At 42.9% G+C, this 21,029-nt stretch overlaps 2 protein-coding genes and 1 pseudogene across 9 annotated transcripts in view; 1 reads left to right on the top strand and 2 right to left on the bottom strand.

Moving 5' to 3' along the window:
• Window positions 1–266: 266 nt before the first annotated feature.
• Window positions 267–2,335, bottom strand: exoc1l (exocyst complex component 1 like). The gene is made up of 3 exons (XM_061829410.1): window positions 2,116–2,335; window positions 1,561–1,742; window positions 267–536 (listed from the first exon to the last, which is right to left on the bottom strand). The coding sequence occupies exons 1-3, from the start codon at window positions 2,234–2,236 to the stop codon at window positions 267–269; spliced, it is 573 nt and encodes a 190-aa protein (XP_061685394.1). The 5' UTR covers window positions 2,237–2,335.
• Window positions 2,336–5,204: 2,869 nt separating this feature from the next.
• The window catches only part of LOC133505792 (circadian locomoter output cycles protein kaput-like), a 40,922-nt gene continuing 25,097 nt past the window's right edge, over window positions 5,205–21,029 (top strand). For 4 of the 8 annotated variants that reach the window (XR_009796340.1, XR_009796341.1, XM_061829250.1 and 1 more), the window contains exons 1-20: window positions 5,661–6,546; window positions 7,209–7,304; window positions 7,660–7,791; window positions 10,243–10,331; window positions 11,895–11,954; window positions 12,076–12,224; window positions 13,168–13,259; window positions 13,385–13,474; window positions 13,810–13,930; window positions 14,208–14,321; window positions 14,400–14,518; window positions 14,623–14,705; window positions 14,816–14,922; window positions 15,023–15,170; window positions 15,306–15,381; window positions 16,541–16,679; window positions 16,978–17,075; window positions 17,199–17,378; window positions 17,495–17,653; window positions 19,502–19,690. Coding sequence is in view for 6 of the 8 variants with exons in the window: in XM_061829250.1 (XP_061685234.1) it covers window positions 10,315–10,331; window positions 11,895–11,954; window positions 12,076–12,224; window positions 13,168–13,259; window positions 13,385–13,474; window positions 13,810–13,930; window positions 14,208–14,321; window positions 14,400–14,518; window positions 14,623–14,705; window positions 14,816–14,922; window positions 15,023–15,170; window positions 15,306–15,381; window positions 16,541–16,679; window positions 16,978–17,075; window positions 17,199–17,378; window positions 17,495–17,653; window positions 19,502–19,690 (1,941 nt within the window). In the remaining 2 variants the exon portion in view is untranslated. Of the gene's footprint in view, window positions 5,376–5,421; window positions 5,629–5,660; window positions 6,547–7,208; window positions 7,305–7,659; window positions 7,792–10,242; window positions 10,332–11,894; window positions 11,955–12,075; window positions 12,225–13,167; window positions 13,260–13,384; window positions 13,475–13,809; window positions 13,931–14,207; window positions 14,322–14,399; window positions 14,519–14,622; window positions 14,706–14,815; window positions 14,923–15,022; window positions 15,171–15,305; window positions 15,382–16,540; window positions 16,680–16,977; window positions 17,076–17,198; window positions 17,379–17,494; window positions 17,654–19,501; window positions 19,691–21,029 lie in introns of those variants that run through there. The other 4 variants (XM_061829251.1, XM_061829249.1, XM_061829247.1 and 1 more) reach the window with 3 other exon arrangements.
• Window positions 9,748–9,866, bottom strand: LOC133506835 (5S ribosomal RNA; annotated as a pseudogene).

Genomic DNA, 21,029 nt, shown 5'->3' with positions numbered 1-21,029 from the left:
ATTAACTAAAGACTCTCAATTTTCTGTAAATGTGAACGGTCGTTTATCTGTGCCCTCTGATTGTCTGGTGACCAGTTCAGGGTGTACCCCGCCTCTTACCCAAAGTAATTTGCGATACAAGCACCAGCTCGCCCGTGACACTCATAAACGGTACAGAGAGAGAATGGACTTAACAAGGTTGGAAACAAAGAAATGGCAGTATGCAACGCTTTATTTCTATAAATCTTCAAGTGTTTACATTTTACATTTCAAAATGTACACCTCCATTATCCTTCCAGGGGCACAGGACACATGGACAGACATACCAGGTTGAACGCGTAGAAGCATATCTGTGAGAGCACCACGCAGTCTCCTCTGTTGGAGTAGAAGGACGTCGGCTTGATGTAGGCCCAGTCAAAGTTGTCCAGGTTCAGTGACCTTTGGCAGTACTGCTCGCTCAGAGCAACCAGAGCACGCACGATGGCGTATTTGGCCGAGCAGTTGATGGCTTGCACGGTACGCACTTTGTCGAAGTGGAGCAAGAAACACGGGTCGTCCTGCGGGAGGGACACGGAAATCTCAAGAGCCAACACATTTTACTACTTCAAGAATTAAGTGCCTAAGAGCATTTCATTGTAACGTATGGAGTTCATTGAGTTCATCCATTCAAAATGGAAATCAGACTAAACTTCTTCTGTTTTAGAACCAATCGGATGATCAAAATAATTTCTATTTGCCAGACGCCGGAATAGCGACAGAAAGATTTTCAATTAATAATTGTTCACGACTTCCTGGAAGACCTGCGATAACTCAGCCAAGTTTGTAAGCCTCATCTCTTATCAGGTTTTCCCATAAATTTGCAATTGGCTTGAGAGCAGGGCTTTGCGATGACCTCCCAATGCATTGACTATGTTGTTTAGCCACTTTGTAAGCAGTAAAACGGGATTCTTCAGGTCGTAGCCCATTCGGAAGTCCCATTTGTGCCACAGCTTTAACTCCCTGGGAAGTATCTTGAGATGATTTATTTCCATATATTGTTCTTGCCTAATGATGGCCTTTATTTTGTGGTGAAGTGGACCAGTCTCATCTGGAGCAAACCGACCCCAAAGCATCTTGCTGCCACCCCTGTATTTCAAAGTTGGGGTGGTGTTCTCAGGCTGACAAGCGTCCCTCTTGTTCCTCCAAACCTTGCCGATTCTATTTATGGCCAAAACGTTCAACTTTCATTTTGTCAAACTACAGAACATGTCTAAAAAAAAAACCCAATAATAATAATAAGGTCTATGTCCCCGTAAGTATTTGCGAATCGTAATCTGTCGTTTGGATTTTTCTTTTGGGGGTAATGGCTTCTTCCTGGTAGAGTGCTCTTTGAAAGCACGTCACTACAGTGCACATTTCACTGTGGGTAATAACACACACCAGCTTCAGCCAGCATCAGCACAAGGTCTTGAAAGTTTTGTTCTTTTGTTCAATTATACCTCAAATTTTAATCAATCGGTCAAGCAGCTGTGTCACCTCTTCAGAAACTGCCCTCAAATATATAACTTGAGTTATGTTGTCGACTGAAATGATAAATATTACCACATCGGGGTCTCTTCCATCCACCAGAGTCAGGTCTTGCAGGGACCAGATTTCTGTCTTCCTGTAGCACTCCTGGATGCTGGAGCGTTTAGTGTGGGCCCTCTTGGATCTCGATTTAATGGGCGTCTGCGTTATCTGGCACCGCACTATACATAACTGCACCAAACGTTTTCTGTTTACAACTGCAGAAAACACAACAACACATTTGGGTTGACGACCAGCAAGTCAAAATACTAGCCAAAGATCTGGCGATGCAACGCTACAGCCCTGAAAAACTACAACGACCACAATATTCTTAAATGAATACAATTGTTATAGATAAATTGGAATATTGTTAGCTTTCTTTAGAGAGCAATTTGGATGCAGCACTTTGTACAAAAATTGCACGACAGCATGTGGTGGATGTTTGTTACAGGGCTGAGACTCCCGAAAGTGGATGAGTAACGGCTGGAGAGGAACAAATATATTTGCATTTTGAAGCACTCAAACGTTTTTCAGATCATATTGAGTAAAATGCCGCCACAATGACGAGCTACGGCAACCGAAGTTACTTACCTGAGACGCAGAGGAAGTGTCTCCCAATCGGCGGTTCCTCGATCTCAATAAATTCCATCAGTCTCTGTTTTGCGGGTCGGAATAAAACCCTTTGCATCTCCTCTCTCAGAAGAGACGACATCAGCGGGGTGGAGAGCGGAGCACGGTCGACGTCGAATCAGTGAACGTGGGTAACAAATGTATCGAGATGAAATGACAGCAGATGGTGGGGAGGGCAGGATGGTTTTTTTTTTTTTCCCCTCTGTGGTTGGTGTGTGAAATGAGCGCTTTCTCCAGACCACAGACACGCCGTCCGTGCTCCGTTCTGCACGAATCAAGTATGATCGCCATGAAAACTTTGGAAAGGATGCACAGAACGACCATCGTTTGATCACGTCGCTTAAGCGCCACGAGGATGATACTTCTCACGATCATAAAAAGGTTCCGCAGATATTTAACAGTCAAGACGTTTATTGTCAAACCCACCTTTAGAAACACGGTGGAAATTCTTACTTTGCTAAAAATGAGTACAAAAATACAATTACATAAAAAAAATATATATAGGACGAAATAATATAGCTTGTATAAGGAAAATGAAATACACTGCATGAAATAAAAATACATAATTTAAATGACAAACGGGTGTCACGGTGGAGCAGCTGGGAAGCGTTGGCCTCACAGTTCTGAGGTCCTGGGTTCAATCCCGAACCCGCCTGTGTGGAGTTTGCATGTTGTACCCGTGCCTGCGTGGGTTTTCTCCGGGTACTCCGGTTTCCTCCCACATCCCAAAAACATGCAACATTAAATGGGCACTAAATTGTCCCTAGGTGTGATTGTGATTGCGAGTGTTGTCTGTCTCCACGTGGCCTGCGATTGGCTGGCAACCAGTTCAGGGTGTACCCCGCCTCCTGCCTGATGATAGCCGGGATCGGCTCCATCGCTCCCCGCGACCCTCGTGAGGATAAGCGGCTAAGAAAATGGATGGATGGGGAAAAAAGGTACAACAACAAAAAGCGCTGAAAATGTTACAGAATGGGAATGATGAATTCAATGTGAAGGCACTTAGAGGAGCATCTTTTCCAACGTTGCTCTGCGGTCTCCCCTCGACTCACTTCCCGCATCGACGTTGGTGCACGACGTGGCACCCTGCCCAGTGTTTGGCTGTGATTAAACGCTTGTTGTGCGGGCAAATGGATGTCCCGCAGCACTCTGCGCGCTCGCCATTAACCTCACCGGCCATTGGCCGCCTGCTCCGGCACAGGTGCGGGGCCGAGCGCGGAAAGGATGCGACGCCGTACGACGAGGCTGAGAAATGTTGCCCGATAATCCGTGGGCGCCATTGATCATCTCTTTACTTCCACTTTATGAGAAATATGATTCCTGAATAGGAGGAGAGCAAATCCCAAGTGGGATGAACCAGACCAAAGGACTGATTTGATTTGAGGGCTTTCGAACAACGCGGCTCCATTGGATGTGTCACATTTGTGAAAACAAAGATGGGTCGCTCCACCGCTAAGTGCTTTTATGATTGTTATTGTAGGTCCTGATGGTTTTGGTTTGCAAGGCTTTTTGCCTCTGAGATGGAAAGATGAGCAGCCACGGGCAGGAAGTGGCCAAGGGAAGGAAACACGTGTTGAATGTCATGAATAACCCATGAGCGTTATTTTACTTACTTATCAGGAGATTTAACCCCATCCTGTCGTGATTATTTGTGGAGCCGTAGAGTACCATGCAATAGACAATAATAGCGTGCTTAATGGAGTCATGACGTAGTGATGGATTTATTGATCCTTACAAACTCTGCCAAGGCGGAACGGTGGAGCTCTGAGGTCCCGGGTTCAATTCCGCACCCAGCTGTGTGTAATTTTCATGTTCTCCCCGTGCCTGTGTGGGTTTTCTCCGGGCACTCCAGTTTCCTCCCACATCCCAAAATCATGTTCCCCGAGGTGTGACGGTAACTACTGTCTCTATGTCCCCTGCGATTGCCTGGCAACCAGTTCAGGGTGTACCCCGCTTCCTGCCCGAAGATATCTTGGGAAATGCTCCAACATGACCGTAACCCTTGTGAGGATTAGCGGCTCAGATGGATGGATATTGATGCTCATCTAGATTATAGGAAAATGTGTGATCCGGTGTTGGTTTTCATCACTGAAAATTGCAGTAACAATCATGAAGTCAAGCATAGAAATATAATACCACTGTCAGACTGATCCAAATCCATCCATCCATTTTCTTTGATGCTTATCCTCACGAGGAGCGCTGGAGCCTATCCCACTTGTCAACAAGCAGGAGGCAGGGTACATGGAGACAAACAGCTGCACTCCCAATCACGCCTATGGGCAATTTAGAGTGTCCAATCAATGTCGCATGTTTTTGGGATGTGGGAGGAAACCGGAGTTCCCGGAGAAAACCCACGCAGGCACGGGGAGAACATGCAAACTCCACACAGGCGGGGCCGGGATTGAACCCAGGACCTCAGAACTGTGAGGCCAACCCTTTACCAGCTGCTCCACCGTCCCACCCCAGTGCCAAATCATGCAATCAAAATAGGGTTATTAATTCCTCACACAGCGCTTGTGGGAATGTGCATACGTACGTATGGATGTGTCCAATGTATTTTTTATTTCTTGATAAAGGCTGGAAAGATGGGACAAGAAAGAAGTCAATAAAGAGTGAGGGGAACCTCGATCCGAGACCCGCTGCAACGTCACAGCCTACGGAATTTGTGATTGGATGCCGACGAGAAGGGAAAAGCCCCCTCTCTCCCGGGCAGGACCACCCTGGAGACCACCATCATCACATTAAAAACTAAAAAGATTTGTACCTGTTGTCAAAAGAACAATTTTTTTTTCCGATCTCTCTCTCTTTCTCTCTCTCTCTCTCTCTCTCTCTCCTCTCTCTCTCTCTCTCTCTCTCTCTATATATATATATATATATATATATATATATATATATATACATGTGTGTGTGTGTAGAAATGTATATATATTTATAGTCCTTGTATTACATGTCTCGACAAATACGTGTTCGAGCTCGTGGTTGTAATTATTCTGATGAATTACGATCATAAAAAGTGTATGAGAAAAACGCGCAGCGGCTCGGCTGCCGGTGTACTGTACTTGCCAAATAGTGCGCCCTACTGTCTCTATTGCGCATGACTGTACGTCGTAGTATGAAGGAGGCCTCCTGTTTTTCTCCCCAAGTCGGAGTCCTCTCGGCCCCCGCCGCCTCCTCTGGATGCAACTGCGACGAGCGAGCCGCACGAGCGAGGGCTCGCTGAGGTGAGGCGCGTTTTCGGGCGCGGCGGGCGAACGCGGTTCCGGCCGGGGTGCGCGCCGCGTACGTACGTGCGGGAGAGAGAGGCGCGGAAGCGGCGGGACCGCAACGGAGGCTCGGGGACTGTTTCCGCACGCTGGAGGGCGAGCAAGGCCCAGTGACCCACATTCTCAGCAGCCCTGGTGCATGCGTGTCTATGCGCGCGCCCGTCGCTCCGCGCGCGCGTGTGTTTGTGTGTGAGTGCGCGCGGCTACGTAGGTAATGTATGTACGCGTGTGCGCGTGCGTACACCTACATCTGCCGCGTAAATATTTCCACCATCGCGTTTTTTTTTTTTTTTTTTTAATGCATTTTAACGGGCGTATTTGTTGCCCCTCAGCTGTTTTTGTCTGAATGTATTGAGCCGAGAGCTCGGTCAGGCTTTGACGAAACACAGCGGTATTTTTTACGGAATACATTTTGCTGCTCAGTGGTTGCGTGACAGCCAGCGGCTCAACGCCAGTTTTGACGTGATATGCTGCTATTATTGCTTGCCTCGTTTTTTTTCCTCCCAATTTTATTATCGTTGTCATTTATGTGAAAAGGCCAGCCTCGTTTGCCGTGTCGTGTAACGGAGGAGGGGGGGGAAGAAGCGAGTTGGCTAAATTGTCAGGTTTCGTTAGCAAAGCTCGGTTAGCATGTTAGCTAGCTACAGTATGTGGGTTGCTCTCCCGGTTGTATAACGAACACCTGTGGCACACACGCTGGTGCTTTATTTACTGCTTTTTCGAGTAATTCGCTCGGTTCAAATGCGCTATTCGGTCGCGCCGCGATGCTATTCGAGCGTGTTTATTCACAAGAATGCCTCAATGAAGTAAAAGCTAAGCTACGAGGATTACTGTACAGTAGGTCATGGCAGCGCTTCCCAAAGTGGAGCCACTCCAGGGTCAAGAAAATGGTTCCAACGAACATTGACAGTATTTCACCAGTCTCGTTCAAAGCGTAGCTCGAAAGATTGCTCGTTTGTTGCCAGTGCAAGCAGCACACTTTGACCTTCCGTTATTGAAATAATAGATTCAGATTTGAAACAAGCTAGTGCCTTATTTGTACAGTAGTCGTAGAAAAAAAGGTGAAGTTGTAATCGTGAAGGAAATGGATTTCTACTGCAAGGGTCCCAGTATCGTCAGGTTGGAAAATGTGAGGATTTGATCATCGAATTGGTTATCGTTAGCCTAATAGCACAACTGCCCAAGTCATGTTGAGCATACTGGTGCAATATCAGTAATACAAATAAATAAAATAAAAATAGCAATGTGCTGGGTTAAAATTGTGGATTCTCAGTCATTAAGGTCTTGGTAATAAGAAGTGGTTGAAACTAATGAACTCGACTTGTTTAAATTTAAGTTTTTTTTCCCCCCTTGGTTGTTGAAAGTGTTCAAAAATGATTTGGGCCGTTAGGCTAACATTATAGTACTTTTATAGAATTGAAGACGATAGGGATATGTTTTTTTACTATTGAGCAATTTAAAAATTTATGAAGTCCTACACTTTGGGCAGGTTCATTCACTCCAGTTCTGATAACAGGCTACAGTTCGTAAATAGGCCTTTAATTTATTTGAAGTGCATGTACTATCACAATTACTAAGTTATTATTGTTTAGAATAGCTTTTTTATAGTTTTAATCTCAAATGTACCTACAAAATGTAAATCAGTCTTGCAGTTACGAAGCTATTTTTTTTTTTTTTATTGAGCTCAATGCTGGCCTCCGACCATTTGCATGCATGTCAAATTGAGCTCGGGTCTCCTGGTTTGTTGACAGGTTCTTTTTTTTTTTTGTCCTCTCTGTACGTGTGTTGCAGGCGAGGTGTGGCTCACGCAAAAAAGATCTGTAAGCACTCAGGAGAATAGCCTCTAAAACAACAAGCTCTGCCTCAAAGGGGCATTCCAGTGACTGCGTAAGTTGACAGTTTTGAATCATCCTGTTTTGTTTAGAACTAGGTCACCGCTCCAAGATACTTTCTCAAGAGCGCTGTACGTATAGCAGCATGCAAAATTATTTATTTTCACCATTGATGTACACTATATGAATTGTACTTGAAGGCATTTGAGATTTTTTCCCGACTCATATTTATTTATTTGTTTTTTCAAACAGCAAGAGTTTTGTTTTCAGGCTTTTCATGTGTATTTTTAACCCAATTTTTATACTCTATAAACTTTTTTTTTTTAATCAGTGTTTCAGTTGCGATATCTGCAGCCTGTTTGAATGACGAGATGAAATCTGACCCCAGACTGACCTGATTTGTTCTACAGGTTTGGGTGACCACCATGTCTTTCCCGCGGTCTGGTGACCCCTGACGACCCCCTGGCTCTGACCCTTGACCCTATCCTCATTAAGCCCCTGAAGAAAGATATTAACTCACGCCGTGCATGAGCTGTAGTGGGGTGAGTGAACACACAAGCGCAAGCACTGTCATGCAATTAGAATAATTAGTAGTTTGCAGCTTCAACAGATCATGTCAAGCACAATAAATGTTATTGCATGATATTTTTTTCATAACTGATTAATAGTAAACAGTGTCATTTAGCGGTGTAGATACACAGTTAAACATCGAACACACACGTGCCCCATAATTTGGCCTTTTGAGGGGGAAAAATATTCCGTTATAGACATGCAAAATTGCGAGGAAAAAAAATGTACTCCGCAAGTGTTTTGTTTTTGGCGTTCTGCGCCACTCTTTGCGCCAATTATTCCAAAAGAAAGCCCAGCCTCATTGAAAGAAGCGTTTTATGAAGAAGAGCGTACTATAGGAATTATTATTCAAAACACAAACGTTGCCCCATTATCAATGTAAAGGTAATGTTTTTGTCAAGCGGTGTTTACCTCCTTTTTTTTTTTCCTCCCACTACACTTTTTTTCCAAATAGGAACGTTAACATGCGATGCATGAGGCCCATCTGTGACTCCCCTTCACATTATGCCACAATAGGGTTGGGCGTTACAGTCTGAGAATAAAATCCCTGATTCACTTGTCCCCAAAATCCATGTTCTGATTTTATTTGATCCCCTCCCCTTTAAATTACAAGATAATGAAAATTACATTGACATTATTCAAAACATGGAGAAAATCATCGACCTTTAAACGCAATACATGTTAAATCTTCGACATTTTAACATGAATCTATTCACCAAAAATCTTCCCTCTGAGAATAATATGTGACAACAAATATGTCCCTCAGAGGTATTTCCAGCCTGTATTATTCAGCCATGGGAAGCTCTTTCTTTTTTTTCAATGACGCTGTAATGTCTGGTGAACATATGGGCGCTCTTATTACGAAGTCACACCACCAGAAGTTGTCGGTGAAGTCATATTCTGTGACTCGATGGGAATGAATCCCTGTAAAGTGTTTAATGCATTGCATCGTACAGATTGGATGTGTTTATCACAACATCTGCTACTACCATGAAAGTGGAGCAGTGTATAGATAAATGACTTCTTTGCAACTTTTAAGCGGGCATTGTGTCCCTGAAAATGTTCAGTGTTGATCGACACTACGATTGCCTCAAGTTGTCTGTTTGTTAGCTGGAGTTTTGCCATCTGTGCTATTCGCTTCCGTTTCCACAGTCTTGAAACATACTTTGCAGTGGACCGATTCCAAATCACTGATGAAATGGTGCCTCTTCAGAAATCAAGCGCCTTCCTGTGCACCGCCATGTTTTTCAGATGAAAACGTGCGAATCAGTAGACTATGGAAGATGCTAATTGGATTTTTTTTTTTTTTTTTTTTTTTTTTTCAAAAACTAAAATCGATGAGACACCCCAATAAATTATGAATCGGTTAATCGCTTACTCTTACACCTTCGACTTTTCTGGTTGCTGTGAAGACTTTTTTTTTTTTATACATTTTATTATTAACAGGGTTTACCTTTGTTGACAATTAAGAATGTTTCAATGTTATTGGAAACAGTGCCTTAGAAGAATTAAAAAAAAATATATATATATACAGGAAATGTATATATGGAATTGTCCTGATTAGGTTCCTTTTTTTCTTGTTGTCATTACTAAACTTGATTTTAAAAGTATCTGTTGCATTACAAGTTACTTTATGAGTTCCGTTGAGGATCTGCCGAGCGGCTGTAATATCACTTATCCACGGTATCTCAATGCATTAGCTTAACTGTACATATTTCTTGGCAATATACACCATATAAGTTAAAGAATGACATAAATATAAACCAGTAACTTAAATATTAGTGCAGATCCTTCTTCTTTTCCTTTTGGCTTGTCCCGTTAGGCATCGCCACAGCGTGTCATCTCAGATGAACGCATATTTGCTTGGCTCAGTTTTACGCCGGATGCCCTTCCTGGCGCAACCTCTCTGCATTTTAACCGGGGAGAGAAGCTTACAGCACCCGGTATTCCCAGACGGTCTCCCTTCCAAGTACTAACCAGGGCCAAACCCCCTTAGCTTCAAAGATCTGACAAGATCGGGCGTTCTCAGGGTAGCGTGGCCGTAAGCCTCAAGGTAAACATTGACTCACTGTAAATACAACAAAACCTATCGTTAAGAAATAATACAAATAAATAATAAATCAAAGGAGGTGGATGAAACTTGCCCTGCGACTGACTGGCAACCAGTTCAGGGTGTACCCTGCTTCCTGCCCGTTGATAGCTGGGTTGGCTCCTGTACTCCCGCGACCCTTGTGAGGCTAAGCGGCTAAGACAATGGATGGATGGATGGATGGATGGATGGGTTATCGCATCTATGACATTTTGATTCAATATAAACTTGACTACACTTGTTTGTGTTTTTTTTTTTTTTAAGTCCTCTGAATAAAATTCTAAACATAAAGTCATGGTTTGGTTAATAGATGTTTCTCTTCATTCCCTTTTAGGTGGACTTCCAAATGCCTACCTCACGGCTAAAGAGCAAGTCACCACAACCGCAGCCCTGATCAGCAGCCACCATGACATCAAGCATTGGGTATGTTGCAGCAAACACCGACTGTGTGACACACTGCTGTATTTTCACAAAAACAAAAGACTAGATTATGATTATTATATATATATATATATACACACACACACACACAAGCACTCAATACACAGTAGGGGTTGAACCAATTCGTCAACATCCACGTCAAGCTTGAAGTTGACTAATCGCTACTTTAGCATCTCGTCTCGTAATTGGCCGGTTTAAAAAGACTTTTAACTCGACAGGCGTTACCTGACAAAAACTTCTGTGGCAAGACAATCTGCACATGTCTGTGTTGGTTTGAGAATTCGAGAGTAACCTGGTTATTGGGGAAAATAGCAGTTAGCTTTGCTAGCTTCAGCTATCCCGATTGCCATTCTTCTTAATACATTCATACCAGCAGCAGAAGCACGTCCGCAGGACTGGCAGCGAGGACGGAGGGCAACGGTGCAAGAATCTTAATTGCCAAAATGTTACAATAGTTGTGTCACTTTTCACAGTAGATGTTGTATGATAGATCTTCCACCATCATCACGACACTTACATTGACGTTAATGTATGCGGCCGGCGTACGCTGCAAATGTGTGGAAGTAGTCAACCAAAAATAGGGCCAGTAGCACGGTCACTTGCAAAATGTGCAAATTCTCATGGACAATAAAATCACAAGTAAAAGTGAAACATTGAAGTTTCATTTTTGGGAGCCTGGCTACGAAGTCCCGTCTTACGTCTGTGGCACAACACATCAGAGCAGTTGAAACGCGCTGACTCTCATTAATGAGACCAATTAAGTAGATTTATCTTAAAAGTGCGTTTTTATTTTCAGCCATTTGTTTTTGTTTCAATGCCCGTCTTTCGAAATATGTCTCCATTTGAAACTGGCCCGTGGTGCAAAAAAGGTTGGGGACTGATGCACTGGGCAGAAAAAAAAAAAAATCTCAATTATGTCATTGATTAACCCACTTAAAATTGTGTTGCAACTTATGGGCCTCAACTACAAAAAAAAAAAAAAAAAAAAAGTTGTTTGACGCCTAGTCTATAGCCGCAAATGCAAACATGTCTCAATGTAAAGATTAGCAACGCGTCCAACAGAGAATGAATTCTCCGAGTGTTCCTTCCTGACATCTGCGTTTGATTCTTTTTGTGGTCTATGAAAACTTTCCCTCTTTAGAATTCAAGTCTCTGGAGAAAGTGCACCTCTTATGTGTCAAAGTCGGATTACAGTCAAGCAAGAGCAGAAAGTAAACTGTTCGATTTGATTTTGGTAACAAGAGCAGAAGCCAGAAAGCTGGAGACGTCACGTTGGCTTTACAAATGCTCTGGTAACCTTCTTGGCGAGCACAACACATTCCTTCCATCTCTCTCTGTCTGCCTCGCTTTCGGCACGACCCAAAAATAAACCAGCCGCTGGCATGTAGGAATTCTTATTAGCCGACATCCTCCATTAGCTATTAGTACCGTTGCATATCTGGTTTCAAGCCAGCAACAAGTGTGTGAACGTGCAGGAAATCACAAACGTAGGTACTCATTAGAACAAGAGAAAACATCCAATAATTGATTTTTCTCCTCACGCAGGGATGATTGTAGCATCTTTGATGGATTGATGGAAGAAGATGAAAAGGACAAAGCAAAACGGTAAATTGAACGGGAATACTGTATTAGATTATGGATAACGACAAGCACTAAATAGGGCTGTCACAATGTCACACATGAACAATCGTTCACCTGTTCAACCACGCCCGCCTTTGAATTGCAGCGTGTCCCGTAACAAGTCTGAGAAGAAACGGAGAGATCAGTTCAATGTCCTCATCAAGGAGCTTGGCACCATGTTGCCAGGCAACACCAGGAAGATGGACAAGTCCACGATCCTGCAGAAAAGTATCGACTTCCTGTGTAAACACAAAGGTCGGGTTGCCTCACTTCCTGTTTCCACGCCGCACACGACAGGGCTTAATGGTCCCGGTTCTTAATTAATGTTGACTGTTGCTTTAGTTTCGTATGCGACGTTTGTTCTGCCAGTGGAACGCATCCATCCAATAGTCTTATTTTGTAACACGGGCTGTTCTAATTAATATATATGTAATGTCTAATGATCATTGTTCTAGACTCAAGCTGTCTCCATCCTGAAGCCTTTATTAACGCTACAGTCAATGCATTACTGTCATTACTACTTAGATACATTACTACCATAGTGTCAAACTACTCCTCACCCTTGGACGATGCCCGACAGGCAGTGTAGTTGTGAGTTTAACATGGCATCTTGTTAAATTTCATGTGTGTGTGTGTGCTGTGTAATCGTTGTTTTGTTGATTGTGTAGTTGAAGTTGTATAAGTTTCTTTTCTGGTTCAGGGTTTTTATTAGACTTCTCCTCTCACAAACATCACAAAACTAGAGAAACCAAAAGTAAAACGTACAGTTCTTGGTAGCTTAATTCTTTCGATGCGCACACCGATTTGCTCGCCTCTCTTGTGTCCTGCAGGGTCACGGTTGGAACTCCCTAATACTGTTTGACTTTTAAAGCCCATTTTCGACGACAAAAAAAAAAAAAAAAAAAATCTCTTTTGAGTGTTTCATTTGGAGGTTCCACTGCACTCTTTCAACAAATATCACATTCCAGCTTTGGTTCTTTTGACTTTACTTACTCTTTCTTTATTGTTATCTGTACACAGTGTTAGCTATCATTCTACCTTGTTTTCATTGTGAACTTTCACGAGTGTAATCAATACACTTTTCAAAGACGCTTCTGGTGACAGGGCAGGCTTGTTATTTTTTTGTAGCATTTTTGTTTTGTTTTTGTTGCAACAATTCTCCTCTCAAAACATTTTTTTTTTTTTATCTCCTGATTAGAAATCGCTGCCCAGTCTGAGTCCAGTGAGATCAGACAGGACTGGAAGCCGCCATTTCTCAGCAATGAGGAGTTCACCCAGCTCATGTTGGAGGTCAGTTATCGTATTGCATGTCAAGTTAACGGGACATAAATTACCTGCTACACACAACCACAGCTGTAGGTTCATCTTGAAGAGTGTTTTTTTTTTTTTTTTTTGTCTTTACCTGACATTATCAGGCTCTGGATGGCTTCTTCATAGCAATAATGACTGACGGGAATATCCTCTATGTGTCAGAGAGCGTCACCTCATTACTGGAACACCTTCCTGTGAGTATCCCTGGCTATATTAATATCCTCAGTCGTTGATAATCATTTTACTCTTATGCACAAGTGAACATTCGGAGCCTGTGTTAGCAACCGGTAATGAGAAGTAGACTGAACTTTAATGTCGTGGACACACGCGTCTGCACGAAATTTCTCCTCTTCATTTAACCCATCCCAGTAGTGAACACAAACACGAACTATAAGAGGCGCACGCGGGGGGGGGCCACTTAATCCTTTAAGTGGCATGGGAGATCGGCATTTGCATATCTGACTGCATAGCACAGAACATTCGAATGAGGATTTTTAACTTTGTTTTTTTTTCTTTCTTGGCTTGGCAGGCAGACCTGGTGGACCAGAACTTGTTAAACTTCCTGCCAGTTGGAGAACACTCAGAAGTGTACAAAGCCCTGTCCACACACCCAAATGACCCAGAGAGCCTGACGTCAGATTATTTGAAGAGTACGAATTCATTTGTCTCATGTGTTTGTACATTGATAGTTTTCAGGGTTTTTTTTTTTTTTTTACCATACGGGTTCATATTACACATTGGGAATATACAGTCATATTAAATGTATTATTTTACATTCCGGATATCTGTAATTTTCTGACAGATTTAATGAAGGTTGAGTGTACGTCATGTGTCAAGAACTTTTTTTGTTGTCTGGTAAATATTAATGGCAATTATATTGTTTTGAGAATTTAGTTGATAGGAATGTGTTTTTTTTTCCCTCTCCAGGTAAGAACTACATGGAATTCTGCTGTCATATGCTCCGAGGGTCCATTGACCCAAAAGAACCTCCGATCTACGAATATGTGAGCTTCATCGGAAATTTTAAGTCGCTCAATAATGGTATGGCGCTTTATTCATCGATTGGTTTTCAGATTTTCGATTGATTTGCTCACTCGGAGCTCGCTGTTCTTTTTGTAGTTCCAAATGTGACGAGGAACGGTCTGGCAGGAGTGCTGCAGCGCTCGCTACAGCCGGCCTTTGACGACCAAGTGTGCTTTGTGGCTACTGTACGGCTCACTAAACCTCAGTTTATAAAGGTAATCTAAGGCGCAGTCACCTTAAAACATCTCTAAATATGCTTTAAAAACTACAGCACACCTAAGAAGGCTAAAATATGACTGTATTTGTGTTATGTTCATAGGAAATGTGCACAGTGGAAGAGCCCAATGAAGAATTCACATCGAGGCACAGTCTGGAATGGAAGTTCCTCTTTCTAGACCACAGGTAAACCACGTGTACCGTGCGTGGCTATGAGTCTGATGTTCCCGTGCATTCCATTACATCGCAGCCCAACTCGGGTGTTGTTATTGACGCATTTCGTTTGCCTTTTTCAGAGCTCCACCAATAATTGGCTACTTACCATTTGAGGTTCTGGGAACTTCAGGGTACGACTATTATCACGTGGACGATCTGGAGACGCTTGCTAAGTGCCATGAACACTGTGAGGGCTCACTTGTACATTGACTTTGCATCGCTAGCAATCGTTCCATGTACTGTACAGTACTTTTTCTTACAGTTGTCTTTGTCTTTCCTCTGCTTAGTGATGCAGTACGGTAAAGGGAAGTCTTGTTACTACCGTTTCCTGACTAAAGGTCAACAGTGGATATGGCTGCAGACGCACTACTACATCACCTATCACCAGTGGAATTCTCGGCCCGAGTTTATTGTCTGCACACACACAGTGGTCAGGTATAATACGCAAATACTGCCCCTTACCTAAGATTCTTTTTGATGAGGTCACTGTAATAACTACAAATGTCTGCTCATTGACTAAGAAATGCGTGTCTTCCTTCCTGCACCCAAAAAAAAAAAATACATCTCTAGCTATGCAGAAGTGAGGGCAGAACAGAGAAGGGAGCTGGGGATTGAAGAGTCCAAACCAGAGGTCACTATGGATAAGGTGAACGTTTTTTTTTTTTTTCTTTCCATGGTGCCTCATTCAAGCACATTCATTGAATTAAATAAAAGCAAGACATAAATAAGTGAGAAACCTTCATGCTCGCAGGCAATTTCAGCTTGGCTAGTGTTGAAGCAATTTATTACGACACTAGAAAAAAATAGTTTGTAAATACAAATAAACATACAATTGCATACATATCTGTATGTTTTTCTTCACTTTGTGTTAATAGAGTGAAATGAGAAACACTAGTTTCTCATGTTCTGTGAGAAACATTTGGCTATGTATTGTAGTTTCTCGTGTATGGTTAAAAAAAAAAAATCTGGAAAGTGATTGGGTCCATGTATAATGCGCAGCATTACTATGATGCTATCAATATGCATAAAACATTATATGTATTTTATTGGGGTTTTCCAAGATTTATTCTGCTCTGTGTTCATGCAATGTGATTACCTTTTTTCTTCATTGCCTTGAAAGCATTGAGACGACATTTGACAGTCGATAGCGAGGTGAATTGATGTCCCCGCTGCTACAGTTTACATCAGCTCCACAATTTTTGGAAAGTGTGCCACTTTCCCATGCCCCGAAACGTGCATGTGCTTTTTTTCCCTGAGGATTTTGCCCATTGACTTCCTCAACAATCTCACATTGAAATGCCGGGCTTCTCAACAGTTTTGTACGTCTACAGCAAAACTAATTACTTTTTGTTTAAAGGCAGCTGAGTAACTAGCCTTATTAATAGTAGTTTTCTACCTTAATATTTAAGGTATAACAAACTCATGACTGAGCATTCATGCCATCTAGTGCAGTAGCAACAGATAACAATGGCAAGGGCTGTGGTGACCTGCTCCCATTTAGTATAATACTATATAAACATTGTTAATGAAAATGAAATTGTACACTTTTTTCACAACCTCTAGGTGGGAGTGTACATTTTTGCAGTGTGAAAGATTGTTTTTCTTCTTCTTCACATTTTCCTTATACCAATGTATAATGCGCACTATGGATTTAGGATCAATTAAGGGAGGGAGGAGGGGAAATGTGCATTATACATGAGAAACAGGGTGAAATGGATGCGATATTTTCTGTAGATGAAACTGTATCTTTTGTGGTTTCAAGTGGCATATTACCAGTGTTCACGCTTCTTTTCTCCCTCTCACAGACCCAGGACTCTGGTTCAGAGCTCAACACATCCAGCCTAAAGGAGGCATTAGAAAGGTTTGACCACAGCCGAACACCCTCAACGTCTTCACGAAGTTCCCGCAAGTCTTCATCGCACGTATCTGACAACACTTGCACTTGTAAGTTACAACACCAGTTTTTACTCACCATATTCAGCAACCATTGACTTTTACAGGGAAAAGGACTTGTTGCCTAACCTTGTCAAAATAAAACATGGAGATGTAGTTATTTATGTTACAGTATGAGTTATGTGTAACTATGGCTTTCAAAGTTCTGGCATATATTGTGCACAATGCTATTCAATATAATAGCAAGTTTAATCCATAGTGTTTGATGCAGATAAACTAACCAGTAAACTACATGTCCTCATAGGTTTTTGTTTTTTTTTACTTAGTGATTTGTTTTGTGCACCAACAGCCTCCAAGCTACATATGGATACAGCCACGCCTCCACGACAGTCCCTGGCCTCAACCATGGAGGTCACGTCACAGCGTCGCTCATCCATCAGCAGCCAGGTGAGACCAAATGAACCGAGACATGACCTCGGAGCAACCTGTAACACAGCACAGCTAATCTTGTTCAATATTTTTAATTACAACTGTAATATAATAGCTTCAGTCGTCGTTTGTCAATATCTGCAGTCCATGAGCTCTCAGACGACTGGCCAGAGTGTGACCCCAAGTATGATCACTCAACAACAGCAGCAGCAGCAGCAGCAACAACAACAGCAGCAACAACAACAACAACAACAACAGCAACAACAACAGCAGCAGCAGCAACAACAACAACAACCACAGCAACTGCAGTCAAATGTACAGGTAAAAAGTCACTTATCCATCTTCTGTGCTCTTTTCTCTACGTCAAAAATCATTGATCCATCCTGCAAACATACCGTTATCAACAAAACCCTTGTTTCTGTTCTCCTCCACGGCAGCCGATGATGGAATTCTCTGCGCAGGTGAATGCTATGCAGCATCTAAAGGAGCAGCTTGAACAAAGGACCAGAATGATACAGGCCAACATTCAACGGCAGCAGGAGGAACTGAGGAACATCCAGGAACAGCTCCAGCGGGTCCAGGGCCAGGGTATCCAGGTAAATACAATATTCACTGTAACTGAAATTTCAGGGGTTCCAGAGAGGAGGCTCCATCGGGAAGTTGATTTCTCAGATTCAGTAAGAGGTGTGTGGTTTTTGTCCCGGGCCGCTTTAACAGTGGACTGGCTCCACACACTCAAAAGTGCCCTCGAGGGTGCATGAAAGACCGGCCCAACCAGTCTACATGTGTTTTGTGGACATTGAGAAGGCGTTCGACTGTGTCCCTCGGGGAGTCCTGTGGAGTGTGTTCTGCGAATATGGGGTACCGGACCCCCAAATAAGGGCCATTCTGTCAGTGTTTGGGCTGCGTTGCCAGCAGTAAATCACACTCGTTTCCGGTGAGGCTGCTTCTGTCACCGAATTTCTAGGTGCCCCCACTGTGTTGAGAGTATCCGGTTCCGTGGCCTCAGTGTTGCATCTTTGCCTTTTGCAGATCATGTAGTTCTGGTTTCTTCATCAAGCCGTGACCTTCAACTGTTACTGCAACAGTTTGCACCTGAATGTGAAGCGTCTGGCTCAGAATCAGTACCTCCAAATCTGAGACCAGGTCCTTGGTCGCAGTGCCCTCTCTGGGTTGAGAGTGATCCTGCCCCAAGTGGTGGCGTTCAAGAATCATGAGCAGGGGAAGAATGGAGCGGGAGATCGACAGGCGGCTCGGTAGAGCATCTGCAGTGATGCTGAGTCAATAGGCAAAGGTTTCAATTTACCCGTCGAGCTACGTTCATACCCTTACCTATGATCACGAGCTGTGAGCGCGACCAAAAGAACAAGAGCCAAGATACGAGTTTCCGAGATGGGTTTCCTGCATAGGGTGTCCGGGCTTCAGATTACAGTGTGACTCGTGATATGGAAACTTTCTTGTAGGATTACAACCTGGAGGTCAGTTTTGCTCTCCAGTTCACCCATCCATCCATTTTCTTAACCGCTTATCCTCACGAGGGTCGCGGGGAGTGGTGGAGCCTATCCCAGCTGTCAACGAGGAGGAAGCGGGGTACACCCTGAACTGGTTGCCAGCCAATCGAAGGGCACATCGAGACAAACAGCCGCACTCACGATCACACCTAGGGGCAATTTAGAGGGTCCAATTAATGTTGCCTGTTTTTGGGATGTGGGAGGAAACCGGAGTGGAGAAAAAAACCCCACGCAGGTACGAGGAGAACATGTAAATTCCGCACAGGCGGGGCCAGGATCGAACCCTGGACCTCAGAACTGTGAGATCGACACTTTAGAGCTGATCCACCGTTCCGCCTCTCCAGCTCACGAGTTGAGTATACAAAGACACAACCAGACAGTAGCAACGTGTAATTTAGGCCTTGGTGACGGAATCAGCGTTAATTGGGGACAGTTGGACTGCTGCCAGTATGTAGTTAACATTAACTGGCAATCGTGACGGTAGCTAAAATTATACAGCCACAACCTGAATGTCTTCTTCACTTCAGCTGCCCGACTGACATATTTTCAGCTTCATCATTGAAAGTAGCAGGTGACAAAACTGGCTTGGCTTTGACTTGGAATGATATAAAATCCGTAGTTGTGCCCTGCTCAGTATGCATTAAAATCAGATTTGTATTGCATCAATGTCAGATCTACAGTACATAAACTAAAATGTAAACAGAAGAAATATCTGGCCAACGTTGCTTTCCAAATTTGGTAAATTACTTGTACAAAGCCAGACAGCTTTTGTGCAGTTGTAAATTCTAGGAGCAGAATCATCCATTATGTATTAGTTCTCTTTAAAGCCATCATCACAGACAACAGTTGAGCTTTCTCATTAATTCTTGTTTTGTTTTTTCTTTTCTAAACTGTTACTGTGCTCACGTAAAATAAATCATTTCCTCAATGCAGATGTTGTTGCAGCAGCAGCAGCAGGGTGGCGCAATGAACGTGCAGCTCCCCCAGGTGGCGCCGGTCCATCAGGCGACCCCTCTGAGCAATCAGGTCCAGCAAACTGGGATTAACCCCGTGCATTCCGGAACGCAGCAGCTCACCATCCAGCAGCAAACCCCTCCCACTCAACAGAGTCTTCAGCAGCAGGTGAGACGAAAGCTTGCACACAATATAGTCCATAAACTCCGGAGTTGAGCACCATGTGTAATCTGACGCTTGTTGACTTTCAAGTTTCTCAGAATTCAAACAATATTTCCTGTTGGGTTACATATGCAGTCAATGGAATTAATCGGTTCCAGGCTCAAACTGTTTTACCGTCATGAAAACTCAATTAACTGTTTTGGAAATTCCAAAACACTTGATCATTCATATGAGAGTAAAGAGAAGTTTACTAATATTTAAAAAGCTAAATGAAAGTGAGCCAAGATGCTCGCAGGGCAGTACTGCCACCAAGTGGCATTTAGTAAGTATTGCTGCAATTCAATCATTGTGTAGTGTACAAGAAGTGTATTTACATGGTGTAATTCATTTTATATGTTATTTATTTGCACATATTATGAGCAGCTAAACTGTTTAACTTTGATTTCTAGTTTTGTGATAGTCATGAAAAGTTTTTTCTTTGCCATAACCTTCTGTGGTGGCATCTCAAAAAAAAAAAAAGCCAAGAAAATGCAAAATATGCAAGGGGTGTGAATACAAATCTCCAAATTTGGGTGGCCTGGAGAGGCGTATTTTTCTTGGAAAATGTAATTGGACTATAAATTACATATTTTTGGGCCTTTGCATTTGAACATTGTAACTTACTTGTTGGTTTGGTCTCTTAACATTGTGCATGGTTTGTACATTCTGTATTCCATACAAATGCAGCCAGTGCTGCTACTAAAATATATACACTTAATAGTCAGTTCTTGAATGTCTCCATTCTTGAACAAATTGGATTTTGTAAAAAAAATTAGTCATATTTTTGCTTCTGATTTTGAACGAAAATCCAGTACTGAAATGGCCCCGAAAAAAGCCGGCAATAACGTAATGCGAGCGGCCCGACCTGCTGACCCACCCTGTTGTTGTGTATCACGCAGCCTTTGAACGCAGACGTGTCCCGGTATCTACATTTACTGACTGTTTTTAGGCTTGGAACACATTATTTCTTTTTCCATTAATTGTAATGGGAAATATCGATTTGCATTTCGAACAAGTCACTTCTCGAACCGCCTTCTGGAACGGATTGCGGTCGAGAACCGAGGTTGTGCTGTATATCAATTTGCACCCGAGTTGAGTCCTTTGATTGAGTGTTGGCTGATTCTGAGTCCAACGATACTTGTGCAATGCCTTAAGAAAAGTGCCTGTATGTACAGTATACAGTATTTGAGCGGTGCATGTAATTTCTTAATTGAATGTAAACTGATGCATCCATGCAGCTCCGTATTTGGGTGGGCATTTGCGTGACTGGTCATCTACAGACAATATTAGTGCCTCATCAAATGAA

This window comes from Syngnathoides biaculeatus, chromosome 9 (genome assembly GCF_019802595.1).
Source record: "Syngnathoides biaculeatus isolate LvHL_M chromosome 9, ASM1980259v1, whole genome shotgun sequence".
NCBI lineage: Eukaryota > Metazoa > Chordata > Actinopteri > Syngnathiformes > Syngnathidae > Syngnathoides > Syngnathoides biaculeatus.
This window is presented reverse-complemented; position numbering and strand designations above follow the sequence as displayed.